Raw genomic sequence first — 15,225 nt, 5'->3', positions numbered from 1 at the left:
GTCTTGTAATTGATTAATTACATATCAGTGGAGATCCATTTTTTTATTAGTTTATGTGGTCATTGGATTTGCTGGACATTTTTAAATATTAGATATGTCATTACTCATCTGCACATGTTATGTTATTGAACATGCTTAACTGTATTTAGTCTATGTCTGTGCATTTAGTAGAGTTTTTGAGATCAGCTTTTTTTGGCTTGCTCACCAGTGAAGGCAGCTGACCCAGAGTGACATGTGCTTGTATGTTTTTAACCACCTTTGATGTATTTCCCTCCAACATGCTTTGAAAGTAGGTCAGGTTGTCTGTATGCTGCGTTATATACTGTATATACATACAGACGTGGACAAAATTGTTGGTACCCTTCTGTTAAACAAAGAGAAACTCACAATGGTCACTGAAATAACATGAAACTGACAAAAGTGGTAATAAATAAAAATTTACTGAAAATTAACTAATGAAAATCAGTCATTGCTTTTGAATTGTGGTTCAACAGAAGCATTTTAAAAAAGCAAACTAATGAAACTGGCCTGGACAAAAATGATGGTACCCCTAGAAAGGATTGAAAATAACTTGACCATACAGACATGTTAAACTAAAGTGTGTCCTCTAATTAGCATTGCAGGTGTTTTCAAACTTGTAATCAGTCAGTCTGCCTATTTAGAGGGTGAAAAGTAGTCACTGTGCTGTTTGTTATCATGGTGTGTACCACACTGAACATGGACCACAGAAAGCTAAGGAGAGAGTTGTCTCAGGAGATTAGAAAGAAAATTATAGACAAACATGTTAAAGGTAAAGGCTATAAGACCATCTCCAAGCAGCCTGATGTTCCTGTGACTACAGTGGCACATATTATTCAGAAGTTTAAGGTCCATGGCACTGTAGCCAACCTCCCTGGACGTGGCCGCAAGAGGAAAATTGATGACAAATTGAAGAGACGGATAATGCGAATGGTAACCAAGGAGTCCAGAACAACTTCCAAAGAGATTAGAGGTGAACTCCAAGGTCAAGGTACATCAGTGTCAGATGGCACCATCCGTCGCTGTCTGAGCCACAGTGGACTTTATGGAAGATGACTGAGTAGGACTCCACTGCAGAAAGCAACTCATAAAAAAGCGAGAATGGAATTTGCCAAAATGCATATTGACCAGCCACAAAGCTTCTGGGAGAATGTTCTTTGGACAGATGAGACAAAACTGGAACTGTTTGGCAAGTCACATCAGCTCTATGTTCACAGACGCACAAATGAAGCATACAAAGAAAAGAACACTGTACCTACTGTGAAACATGGAGGAGGCTCAGTTATGTTCTGGGGCTGCTTTGCTGTATCTGGTACAGAGTGTCTTGAATCTGTGTAGGGCTTCAATGAAATCTCAAGACTATCAAGGCATTCTGGAGCGAAATGTGCTACCCAGTGTCAGAAAGCTTGGTCTCAGTCGCAGGCTATGAGTCCTTCAACAGGATAATGACCCAAAACATACAGATAAAAACACCCACGAATGGCTAAGAAGAAAACATTGGACTGTTCTGAAGTGGCCTTCTATGAGCCCTGATGAGTCCTGTTGACCATCTGAGGAAAGGCCTGAAACTTGCAGTCTGGAGAAGGCATCCTTCAAACCTGAGACAGCTGGAGCAGTTTGCTCACGAAGAGTGGGCCAAAATACCTATGTATTTATTGATAGAGAGAGAGAGAGCATTATACCAATCATTAGCACTCTGTGCTACTGTGTTGGACTCTGTTCGTTTGACATTGTGCAGATTTTTTAAAATACACACAATATGATAACAGTATTTAAAAACATGGTAAAGTTTGATGGATGGAATTCATGGTCATGGATTTTAGTTAATTTAACAAGTATACAGTAATAAACTTAAGTTAATGGTTTGTAATTGGACTTTTTGTGTTAGCATTCATTGGTTACTTTCTACTTTTTGGACTTGAACAATAGGCTTAATTTGAACAAACTTACTTTGTTGTTAAAATACCTTCCTTTCTCTTTCAAGAAAAAGGAGAAATGAAAAGTAAAATAATAATTTATCATACAGTATACCATTGTAAAGGTGCCTACACAGGTATTTTCACTTATAGCTAATTAAGGTGGGCGGAGCAATGCTGGGATTAAGGTTGCCGATTAAGGTTGCCACACTTCATGAACCGCTGACAATAGGCCTTTTCCACAGAAGAGATTTGACATGTCACAGTAAGAAACACACATCTTTTGTTGATAAATTTGATATCTTTATTAATTTAACTGCTTTTAGTTTCACTGTCCGTATTATGCATGCTGGCTCAATGTCACACTAGAATGCTGTACTGGGACTTAAAATTGGAGCTATTGATAGTGTTAGTGACTAGTTAAAAGTTTAAATGTGTTCTGAGAAAATGCTTATAAAAAGCTGCAGTTTCTCCCATCCTAAAAGGTGCAACCAAAGTGATAGGAGTGTCAGGCAGATGTCATCAAAACTGTGTTCAAGAAGTGTACAGAGGTGAAAACCGTGTTGGAGGCATGCTGACATTTAAGTAAATTAAGTGTTTCGTCCTTGGCGCAATATGTCTCTAAATAAAGAAATAAATCAGATAATTGAGAGCAGAGCCAACACAATGAGGTTCACCTTTGAAGTTCATGTTAAAGACTTGGGGTTAGTATGACCTTTCTGTATCTGACTTAATGAAATGTGTCACATGAGCTGCATATTCACTGAGAAAAGATGCAACAACAAACATTATTAGGAAACTGCAGATAAGAAGCCTGTTTATGGCATAGCATCTACAGGGTGGGAGCTTAACGATGCGCCTGTTGGGCCTCATTCAGAATGTAAAACTGCAGCTGTGCAATGTGAGGTCTGAGAACCAAAGTCACCTAATTAGAAACAAGACAGTCTGAGAATGTGATTATTATTTGGAAACTACAAATGGTTGTTATTGGTTTTGCAGTAAACAGAAAGATGGCAAAAAGAAAATCTAGATGAAACACAGTGGCCTCTGGTTTATCTGTAGTTAAACTAATCACAGTGCCCAGCTGACCAGTGATGTCCATTGGAAACCAGAGTAGATGATAACCTGAAAAAGAAGGTAGTACCAAACTTTAGGTACATTATTACCACTATTTGTGTTAGGAGCTGACTCAGACTACAAACCTCCCAGTAGTATAGTTTTTAATCTCCAGTGGACAGACACTTCTGTGTCAGGGTCAGAGGCAATGAACCTGGCTGGCTGGCTGAAGGTCGTCATGGACTCGGAGTAAATTAGAATAATTTCCCAATGGGCAAACAAGTTGAGCTTGCAGAAGGTCTGTGGAACTAAGTGAGCATGACTGGAGTGTGTAAGGGGTGCATTCATGTGGAAAACAGGCATATTCCCATTATTCTCTGTACATATTTTCATCATCTGTCACAGCACATATATTTACATGTACTGGGTGGATGACACATACATATCAGACTCAGTAGTAAAAGAAGTCATTTTTTCATACTTGAGGCATGTTATTATAGTCAAGTTATTTTTATATTCTAAAAAATAAATAGGTTATATAGTATACTGTAGGTCATGCTTGTGCACCTACTGCTGTTTATATGCTTTAAAATACCAGTGCCACAACATGTAGTACAGCTCGCAGCATGTGAAACACTAGCTGTTCAACACACGTGACTGGCACTGAGTCAGAATTTATGTGCTTGCTAGTAATACTGATGACCTTGATGGTGATTTAGTATGACACACTCAAAGCTGGACTGGAGGTAATGCATGTTATAGCATGCAGCTTTTTTTGCTGTTTCGACCAGTTGATCAGCCTGATGAACTAATGTTGGCTGAAATTGATCATCTGATGAATTTGGAGGAACCATTCAGGCTTGATTTCAAATCTCATCCCAGTCTCTAGACATTTCTGTGCTTTTTCTCTTCAAATTCTACAGATCTTTGTCAGGGGTAATCACACAACACATTCAGTCAACAGACAGCAGGTGTAAACCTTTTTGGCTGTTCTGTCTTGCTCAGGACAGGAACAGGAAATGAAATGAATGAATCAGTACTGTTCAGCTAACAGATTCATCACATTGTCTTGTTCCATGTGGCATCATGCAGTGAATGAGTCAGTTGCTCAGCGGCTGCTGAGGTCTGGCAGAATCAGGGCACACACTTCTCTTATACTAAGTCTGCATTTTAAATTTGAGTGTTATTCTTGTGACAAGTTTGAAGTGTATTGGACTTTGGTCTGGTAGTGCACAGATAACTCAAGCATAAACAAAATGCATTCCTCCCAGTGATTGAACTGTAAGTGGGGAACATTACCTGTGTATCTATCTACAGTATTTGCAGGCTAAGTGTTTGTATTATATTATGCCTATATGCACTACTTTTGTAGAGAGGTGGACAAAATAACAGAAACACCTTGTAATTGTAACTTAATTCATGCTTGTTATATTCAGTTTTTGCTAAGTCTGTCAGAGTATTGTTAATTCCTCTGTGGTGTTTGAGGCAATAGTTTGTGGTGGTGCTGTTTTGGATTGTGATGTGTTCATGTAATTTGCTCCTGAAACACATAAGAAGGAACCGTACAGTACTGTGTAGATATTTATAAGGCTATTGCTAGTAAGTCTGTCTTCACAGTTGTTCTGGACATAACCTGTGTTCCAGAAATGGCAAGGTGCCATGTATTGAATATGTCAAGTAATCTTGGAAATGGGTCACTGATTGTTTTATTGCAACTGATAATGGGTTGAGTTGCTGGATTTAGCTGATTATTTTAGTCCTTCAGTATTCCCATAGCGGATGAAGTACAGAATGTGGAGTATTTGACCTCTGAAAATTGATAGAAAAGGAAAAGCAGTTTTATCAGCATGTTGTTATCCTATTGGACTAGACTAGATATGATCCCCATAGACTTGGGACAGATTTTTATAAATATTTTCTGCATTAAAAATAGAATATGGGGTAGAAATTTACAGAAGTGACTGTGAAACCCAGCTCAACACTGAAGATCAATCAATAGAATGACACTACATTCGCTTCCACTAGTCTACCTAACAGTTAGAACACAAGCTATGAGTGTAACACAATGTGCAATAATGGCCAGAACCGAACTGAATCATCCGGCATCTTTTCTTGTATATCTGTTTATCTACTGACAAACACAAACACCCTCAGGCACAAGACTGCACTCACTCTTTCAGCCTATGAGCTACGCATGTACTGATGTAGTTACCAAAACCGCCTACAAGGCTAATAACTTTGAAGACTGTGAAGTGTAAATGTGTTTACAGATACTCCATGCTCACCTCTTATTGGTGCAATAGAACAGTTTTGTACTGCCCCCAGAACACAAGTTTGTGTTTAGTTTGAGACCTTAAATGTACTTTATGAAGTTTTTGACCACTAATAGTATCATAAACTATTGTTATTAGCATCATCACCATTCATATCCTGTCAGTATTATCATGCTATACAGGCACAATTGACAGTTGGTGGTAAGATGAAAATGATGCATAATTTCAAAACAAAAAACATCAGTTTTGCAGATGTTTTATGAGGAAGAAAATGCACTCTGCATGTTTACTAGACCTTAAGGGCACACACTTTGCATTTAGCGTGAAACACTGAATGTGATCAAAACTTTATTTACAAGAAAACACAGGGCAAGTGTTTATTGTGCTGTACTGCATTTTCACAGATATGTGGGAGATGTTACTCCAGCATAACGCCATATCAGTGTACCTGTCATTGCCATTCATTTGTTGATCCATATAGTCTTTTTTTAAGCCTCATAATTCTGTTAACTGAAAAATGTGCTATGCTAAGCAGTTTTCTGGATTTATTAATGTTCTAAATGTCAGTTAAGGTACATGATTCAGACATCTGGCTTTGCTCTCATATGATTTTCATAGATCACTGTATCAACTGTTGTCTGTGTGTGTAGAAACTGACTGGTGCTGAAAAGTGGTCCATTTGTACTCTCAGCCTTGATTAAAAACACCCCACTCTAGTTGTCCAATAAATTGAAGCCTTTGCGCAGGCTTTGCCAAAAACCTTTACAACTCTGTATCACAACCAGTGTGTAAAGGTACTGTAACAACAGTACAGTCAACTCACACTACATATATAAAATACAACTTTGTTTAGTTTGACACATCCTCATTCAGATGATTCAGAGTGTTCAGTATTATCCTCATGTACCTGAGAATTTCTAGTCTTTATATATTTAGTTGTGGATTTTAGATCTTTTATTGTTGTCAGGTTTTTAATGCAGCCTATTGTATAGGACTATTATTATTGCTTGATTTTATACACTTGTCTGGAGAATGAGCAGTTTTATTCACTCATGGGTAAAAATGACAAATAAATGTTGAATGTGACAAAGATGTGTGCTCTTAACATAATTACTATAATTATATGTGTCCTTCATTAGTTGTTCAAGGTTGTCCCATTAGAAACCAACTGGTTTCACTTCTGTCCTCTCAGCTTCTGAACCTGTCAAGCCTTTATCTTCCTACAGACAGAAGCCTGCAATATTTTATGTCTGTCAGATGCTGTACTTCTCCAAGCCCTGTCACACGAGGCATGCCACACTCAAATGTGATGATTGGTTGTTAACATGGACACCAGCATGAAGCAGCAACCTGCCACCATCTCATCACTGTGTTGGTGTCATTTCTTGAAATCCTACACTTGTCAGTGAGTTTATTTATATGATGTGTTATTTCTTGGTGTTAGCAGTTTAAACAATCATTCAGTGAAGTGGATGCAGCCACCTCCATTATTGGCTTTTTCGCTCTTTAACAAGTGCTTATTTTGTTTGTGGGTAACAGGAGGTGAAAGAAGGGGACTGGGTGTCAAGTGAGTGAGTGGTGCAATGAGAGACTTGGGCAGAGTCAAGAGCTTTTTATGTTCTGGCAGATCTGAGTCTGACTGATTCGGTGCAGGACACTGCCAACACCTTTCGATTACTTTTCTTTACACTTGGTTTTTGGATGTCTTCATTTTCTGCCTCTTTTTTGTTTCCCCCCCTATCTACTGTAGTTTCATTCTGTCATTCTCTGATTCTTATTGACTTCTTCTGGCTACATTTCTTTTTTTCACATTCCCTGAATTTCTCTTCTGTGTATACTTTTCCCACTGTCCACTTTTTCAAATTCTTATCGTCCCACTTTCTTTACCCACATTTTTGTCAGTCATTCAGGATCCTTCTTGTTGCCAGTTGCTCCCAGTCCCTTATATTCTTTTTTTCCTTGTAAGCCCTGTGTTACTGTTGTGTTACCTAGACAAAAGATTCCTCTCCTGGGCTTGATGCCAGCCAGGTTAGCCCCTGTCTTTTGCTGGACCCCTGGAGGTTTCAGATTCAAAAGTGACAAAATCTCTCTCTTTTTAAACCAGGGGTTACTGTGGTAACTATAACTATGGGATTGGGTCATTTACTCTGAGGTTAAGTTATTGGGTTTCAGAGGAAATTAAAAACTATGCCCAAAATGTGGTCTGTTCTAAGTAGATTAGATGCATTTTAAAGTCAGATTTGTGTTTTATTTATTGTGACTTCACTTGGATGTTTGACCTTCACGGCTCCAAAGGATTTACTGTATGTGCAGGGTTTTAATAAAAGCCATTTTAACATTCATCTGCCGAAGGGGGCAGTGGCTCTTGACAGCTTTCTATTCTTCTGAGCACACTGGGACTGTGATGACATTTTGGATGATCTTCAGAGCAATTTGGGGTTGCTGGGCAAAATTAAAAACATATTAGGGTTAGCTCTTGGTTGGCCTCAAGCTCTGATGAAACAACAAGGACCTATCATTACAAATAAACAAGTACCGCAAATTAAATGGCTAGTTGTCTATGCCTCCTAGAACGGAGTCTTCTGACCTGATGACTCAATTGGCAGGACGGCAATATTTGTCAAGACCTTCCAAAGCTTTTGCACTTTTGTCATATGGATACACTATTAACCATGTGGTTAATGCTAGAGAATGTTCTGGCCATGGTTAAAAGACTGGCAATAAGGAAAATGGGAAATAAACAGTGGTTTCCTGTGGCAAAAACACTTTTTGTTGTCACGCTGCTTCGTTTGTGTAAAAAGATTTGCAAGATTTCTTTCAGTTTCTGTTTCATGCAGCAGTAAATGCATAACAGATTTTTAGATTGGAATATTTTGTTCAGATTAACTGTGATAGCATTTCACTGAAGTGTTGCACCAAGATGGTTCAAACCACATTGAATACGTGACACAATAATGCAGTGTTAAAAAGTGTGTCCCCCTATTTTAAAGCTATTTTGGTGGATATTTCAAGGTATTTCAGGCTTAGCAGGAGGTTACTTATCCACTTAAACTTGTGTTGGGGCTCATAATTTATGTTAGAAAATACCATTTCACAGTCTGGGGTAGGATATTTTCTCTCCTCTGGTGATGGAGGTAGACACGATGATGGAAGAGTATAAAGAAGAGAGGTGCAAGAGGATGGATTGAAACACCAAACAGAGGGATGGTGATTGTGAGGGAGAAGACAATTATGGCTCTGTCTGAAGTTTTAGACAGAAAAAAGGCAAACACCGAGAAGGAAAGATGTACACATGAAGTGAGAGATGTAGACAAATGTGGATAGAAGGAAATGTGGTAAGAAAGACACAAAGTAAAAAGAGACAGAGGGAGATCTACATTGTGGCCCAGAGCTGAATGCTGCCTTTATGAGCAATAGTTAAAAGAACACTGAGGCGTGAGTCCCTGTTACCATAGAAACTTCCCAGGAGCCCTGTGACGGACGGATAATAGAGTGAGAGAGGAGTTCCTTTTCTCTTCTTCACCCCTCCTTCCCTCCCTCTCACTTGTTCTCAATTCCACTCCTCTCTTGGGCAGTTTGTTGGATCCTTGAATCTTACAGGATTTTCCTTGACTCGGCCGGCTTGTTTTCGCCTTTTATGTGCACTCAGAAGTTTGAATCCCAGCCCAGCGAAGGCTGCTGCAGACAACTGTTGCTATAATTGCTTGTTGTTTTCTTTTTGAATCACTTTTATGGACTCTCAGAACAGTTTGAAGACTTTATAATTGTGCATCCAGAGGGCTGTTTTGTGTTGGCATAGGGAGAAATGTGCTCCAAAGGCACTGTCTCAGCCCGTGATTCCTTTGTCTACATTTCAGAGGCTGTGCTGTCAAACCATGGTGCTGCCCCTGAGACCAGTCACCCTGAGAATATGCAATGCTTAACAGTAAGTATGTTCAAACTGTTTTTATTTTATGTGCATACATGCTAAATTCATACATCCATGGCTGCTTCTGTTCTGTGTGCAGGTTCATGTCAACTTGAGTAAGAGAAATAATGTGGAAATTTAATAGTGTGTGGACTTGTACACAAGTGTCGAATAATGCTACTGTTATAATTGTTGGTAGTGAGTATTTCTCTAGATAGCTGCGCAACTTTTTTCTTAATGAAAACATCTATATAATATATTTCAGCCATGGCATTGCACCATGTCTAGCAGACTCATGCCTTCAGTAGATATCTGCTACATGAATTCCATGTTACACATTCTCAGCAGCCATAGCAACTAATTAAATCATGCATTTGAGCTTGGAGCAGTGAATAGAGCAACATTTTCTTTCTTGTAGGACAATATTTGTCAAATTGTTCACATGCATGTGAGTCACGTGGAGCAGAGTCATGGGTTTGGATGAGAAAGAGTTTTTCTTATCTATGTATGTAGATCACAAATACTTCTCATTTTGTCCTCACTTGTCCTCTTAGTTTTGTCTGAATAGTTCAAGTTTGACATCTCCTTAAAGTCCGTTTGTTTATTACATTCATTGTAGTCATGCATTAATCAAAAATAAATCCTAAAGATTACTTAACGCTTAATAGCGACACAGGAGGCATGACTTCTAAAACTCATTTTACAGCAGGGTAATATTAAGCAGTGTTTACTTGGCAGCAGCAGCATTAATGGTGAAAAGGAAAGATCAAAGTGAGGTAAATAACAAAATGTATTGAGATTCTGGCAGTTAGTCTCTACTGATGTGAAGCATTTATATCAAGCATAGGCCCAGGTAGGAGACAGGACAGGATCTCCAGAGTCTAGCGATGGACTAGACCCAATATGCAGTTGATGGAAGCTTTGAACAGGGTCCCCGGACATCATGGAAGTCATGGAGGTGTTTGACTGGGTTGTGCAGAAGTAAGAATGACAGATGGGCAGAATTGCAATGATATTTAAAGAACAGCATCCATTGATTGATTGGCTCCGGGTATGCAGGCAGAAAGATCATAAGTCGCATATGGTGACATCAGGATTGTAGGTGGAAGGAGCTCTGACAGCATGGGAAGCAGAAGTGACAGACAGAAATAGATCAGCAGTATCTAGCATACATTATCCCATGGAGGAATAAGCAAATATGCTGGAAGAGCTCTTTATTGAACTTTCACCTGACCTTAATTTACATGTAAAGACCTCAGTGGTCAGATGGATTAAAGTATGGTCCGAGACCCATAATGGACACACAAATAACAAAAGAAAAAATTTTTTTTTTAATCTTTTGTGGATTCTCTCTCTTCTCTCTCTAGTTGGAGTGCTCAGTTTCTAAACGCACTGCAGTCCTAGTCACTGCTCTACTGTTGTATTTCAGGCATAATAGTTAGTTAGCTACAGTAGATTTTTCTTTTAGATGCGGAGTGGTGTTATCCCCCTGTCTTTTGGCTTTTGAGATATAGTAACAAAGCATGTCCCCTGCCTTCTCAGCTGTCAGTCAAAAACAACACACAGCAGCACTAACACCTGCTCTCCCAGAGGCATGGAGGCTAAAGAAGCCTTTCTTATACATTCCATGTCTAAAGCCTTTTTTCCTTTTTAATAATAAAGTAATATAATAACGTTTCATTATAAAATCACTTTTATTTTACATTATTTTTTGACAGAAAATAGGAATGAGTTTTTAAACTTTGGCTGAAATAAGGAAACTTTAAACCACATGCATTGTTAATATCATACTGAGAAGCATAGTGAGAAACAAACATATAGATGCTCAGACAATACTGCTGGCAGAGGAGTGCCTCTGTCTTTTCTCATTTGACCCCTCTTCCAGTGTCACACCAGAGATAGGATTGCTTCATTGGCTATGAATGCTGCATCTTTTTCAAATGCTTTTGTTCACCCCACAGCTGTAGGGGAATCTGCATTCTAATCTTACTGGTCTCTGAGTTGTCAAATTTCCAGAGGAACTTTTATAGAAAATTGACTCTGGCTCTTGTTTCCACACAATGGCAAAAGGGATAATACAGTGCTTTAACAAATTCTCATCTACAGTTTAAGATGCATGCGTGACAGTGGTCATATTTAGGTAGGGCCACGCTTTATTGAAAATAAATAGGCAAAAGTCAGTTGGCGCATATACAACACACAGTATAGTGTCTTTCCTTCACTGGCACTGTATTTCTGTGGTGCTTCACATGTCTGTAACAGCAGATACTTCGTAGACACTTAAGTGGAGTTGGTGTGGTATGGAGCAGGCTACATGAATGGGAGGAACATTTATATAGAACATCTCAAAAGGAAAGGTATCAAGTTCCTTTCAGTCTACTGTAACTACACACTCTTGTCTGAGTTTTATACCAGCATATTGCCAGAGAGAAGGCAGAACTTCAGTTGCATCCTAATAAAACATACTGGCAGACCCTAAGTATAGAGACACTGGAAGCCATAATCACACATGGCTGGATCTTCTACAAGAGAAATTGGATTAATAATCCAAGTGAATGAAACAGGAGCTTAACTTTGGTGTCTTGTTAATGCGTTAGTGCACTAACCAAAACTTTTTGATGTATTTTTAGAATGTGTCAAATGTGATATGCTGCAATATTTCCCATCATTGTGCTCATCATTTTTGTACGGAAGAGTATTAGGGCCGCTGCATAATTTTTTTTTTTAAATTCTGACTTTATTCTCAGAATTCTGACTTTATTCTCGGAATTCTGACTTAGATTAAAGTCAGAATTCTAATCTAAGTCAGAATTCTGAGAATAAAGTCAGAATTTAAAAAAAAATTATGCAGTGGCTCTAATTAAAAAAAAATGTATGCAGTGGCCCTAATACTCTTCCGTATTTTTGGAGGGGTTAATGGGTTGCTTTGACAACTGTGCAGTGCAGAGGCAAAGGCACTCTGTGCAGTGCATCACAAGCAAAATGTTTTACTTCTGTGGAGCTGCAACAGTCTTTGCATTTCTTACATTGTTCGGGGCGGGGAACAATGCTGCAACCAGTATGTTTTGAAGTCATATGGAAGGTGAAGAAGGTAGTAATGATTTGGTGCAGGACTGGGTTGTGCTCCTCTCCTTTCTCCATCCTCTCCCCTCCCTCCCTCTCCTTTCTTATTCTCTCTCTTCCTCTTTATCTCTGGGTGAATCAGAGTAACAGATGATTGTGCAGTTTGTTTGGGATAGTCTCGGGAGAGTTGGGGGGGTGGGGTGGGGTGGGGGTTGAGCACATTCACAGGATAAATTACAGGAGAATAGAAATCCTTTTAAACTTTCTCTTCTTTTCTGTACCCATTTTCTGTTGCCTTGTCCTTACTCTCTTCCAGAGTGTTGTGTATTTCCTCCTTGGTTGTTGAGGCCTCCTCCTCTTTCTCCTCTCTTTTTCCCCTCTGTCACCCCGTGGCCATCACCCCTACTACACAAAGAGCTCTCTGGTATCATTAACTGCCCACTCTTTACCCACTCAAGCATTTTTCACTGTTTGATGATGGCCTTGCACATGAATAAGGGCTCATTTAAGGTGTTAAACACTTCAGATGTTGGTGAAGACAACAGTTGATATCCACAAAAGAATGTCCCTCAGAAAACCACAAGGCTTTTCTATTCACTGACAACACATTTACAACTTTCCTCTGTGTTTTTGCTTAACATTAGTGTTTTGTAGTGTTTATGCGTTTAGGTAATTACCATGTTTGGTATAAATTATACTTTAAAAAATGTCACAAGTTGTGTTATTTTGCTTCCTCTCTCTGACTCACTGTGAGTTGAACGCCTTTTCAATTGATCAAAAAGAGCTGTTGTTCCTGTGGTTTGCTTTTTTACGATTATGTAGAGACAAACTGTTGGCATTTAGGATAAACACCTGTCATAGTCAAATGAGTCAATTTTGTGATGTCAAATGATAAAGTGCAGCTTTCAGTCCCTGTAATATTTAGAGAAGCTATGACTTTCTATTTAATTTTTTTGGTAGAATTGAATCACTCCCTTCTTTAGAATTGTTTTTTTTATAAGTGTTTACAATATACATTAGGTTCACTTCACCAATCAAAGTTAAAACAGACAGATATATTGGCCCGTTAAGCATGACGAGTCGTGAGTATCTCCAAAATGTTTCTCACTTTGTAACAATAATTGTCTCTACCAGAGATTAAAGACATTCAACAAGTGTTCATGTCCTTAAGTTGACATGTCATCATTTATTAATTATGTTTACAGGCAAACAAAAAAATTTGACCATGTCATTGGCAGGGTTGCAGAGAGTTCATGAATATTAATAGTCGCGCCACAGTGTGTCCCCTACATCGCTTTGCTTGTCAGCTAGCATTAGCTCCTAAACTGTCTCTGTGAATATGTGTCTGACATTTTTGTCTGTTGGGAAAGATGGGAAGGAATGGTGAGGTGAAATGCAAAGAGTGCAGTGGGGTTAGATTTATTATTTTTTGGCCAGGGCCGCTACTGTTTCTGACAATTACTGTATCTGTTCTCTGGTGGATGCAGGATGTATACTTTTTGATATTTTGCACTTTTTTTTTTTTTTTTTTAAATATGAAGGAAGTTAGTTTAATCCACATACAAAGGATGCACACAGATTTGCATTAGTTGTACAGTGTTTATCACACTGTATTCACTGCTGTGGCTCAGGTGGGAGACCTACAGTAGTTTTATTTTAATCTTCGACTGATACCTGCCACCTCCTGTCCATGTCTTGTCCTTGAACAAAACTCTGAACCCCAGATGGCTCTCGATGAGCAGGCCAGTGCCCTGCATGACGAGTATTAGTGTGATAGTGTGTATGTGTGTGGGAGAATGACAGGCTTGAATATTTTTTTTCTTTTTACAAATGTTCATCATCTTTGCAGAATGAATGGATGCAGCCATGAAACATGGTACAGACATTCATATCCCCCTAAGTATCATTTTGTTTTTGTGGTCTCCTGATTTTCCATTGAGCGCCATCATCAGGTCAAAATTTCAAACAGTTCACTCCTTTGGTTTATGACCACATACTGCACTTGCAAGACTCCTGACGTTCCCATTGGTACTTTGTGTTCAGTGTTAATATCCTAAGCAAATGTTACCTTGTTAATGCATTAAATTAAGATGGTGAACAATGTAAATATATCCATCAGTGTTTAGCAATTATTGGTATTGCATTTGTGATCCTCACTATCATGGTTGTGTTGGCTGGTGTTGTCATTAATTTGATTTCACTTTTATCATTTTTATTCAGACTTTATATTTTGACAATTTTGTGTGAATCGGTCTCTAGATGTTCTACTGTTTATATTTCAGCCCTCTTATTAGTATGATTAATTTCTCATTTACTTGTAAAGTACTCTGTAATGCACTAACCTGAGAATTATTATTATTTTTCAATTTTAACTTTGTTCCGGGAGGTCTGTTGTCATCTTGCTTGTGAGTTACGAAGCCATATGCTGAGCATCCACTTCTTGGATTTTAAGTGCAGCTTGAGCTGTGACCCTGAACTTGGCCTTCGACCCAATTTGTGTGTTCACTTGCCTGGAAGACGCCTTCTCCTTTGATAGCTGTTTATTCGGGTCAGAAAGAGAGGGGGAGACTGACAGCAACAGAGAGATCCCACACTACTAAAGACCAGATTGGCCTCGTCTGGCTCCAAGACAAGCTTTTCAAACTCTTCTTTCACTCCTTTCTCTAAGATGTGCTTTCTTCTCTCCCTTTCTTCTCTCTCTCTAATCCGTCCTTCTGCCTATTTAGAGGTGAACAGCGCAGCATGAAAGAGAGAGAAAGTGTTTTTTGTGTGCTTGACGGGTAACCCTCGCCCTTTTGAAAAGGTAAACAGGGAAAAGCTGCCATTACTACTGGCATGCAGGGATTTTAAAATAACGGGCTTTTCTGCCACTTTATTAGTATTGTAGAGACTAGTGCAGCATCACTCCTCTTTCACCCTTCTCTTTCTCTGTCAAGTCTATGTCCATGTTTCATTCCATGAGCCAGACTTCCAAACGATAAAAAGGGAAAGA

General features: G+C 38.9%; 1 protein-coding gene across 7 annotated transcripts in view; it reads left to right on the top strand.

Moving 5' to 3' along the window:
• rgs3a (regulator of G protein signaling 3a) overlaps positions 1 to 15,225 on the top strand; it is a 122,640-nt gene that overhangs the window by 14,869 nt on the left and 92,546 nt on the right. For 5 of the 7 annotated variants that reach the window (XM_020600858.1, XM_020600857.1, XM_020600861.1 and 2 more), the window contains one exon: positions 9,121 to 9,188. In XM_020600858.1, the coding sequence (XP_020456514.1) occupies positions 9,121 to 9,188 (68 nt within the window). Of the gene's footprint in view, positions 1 to 2,180; positions 2,200 to 9,120; positions 9,189 to 15,225 lie in introns of those variants that run through there. The other 2 variants (XM_020600860.1, XM_020600864.1) reach the window with 2 other exon arrangements.

Source organism: Monopterus albus, unplaced genomic scaffold, assembly GCF_001952655.1.
Source record: "Monopterus albus unplaced genomic scaffold, M_albus_1.0 scaffold49.1, whole genome shotgun sequence".
NCBI lineage: Eukaryota > Metazoa > Chordata > Actinopteri > Synbranchiformes > Synbranchidae > Monopterus > Monopterus albus.
This window is presented reverse-complemented; position numbering and strand designations above follow the sequence as displayed.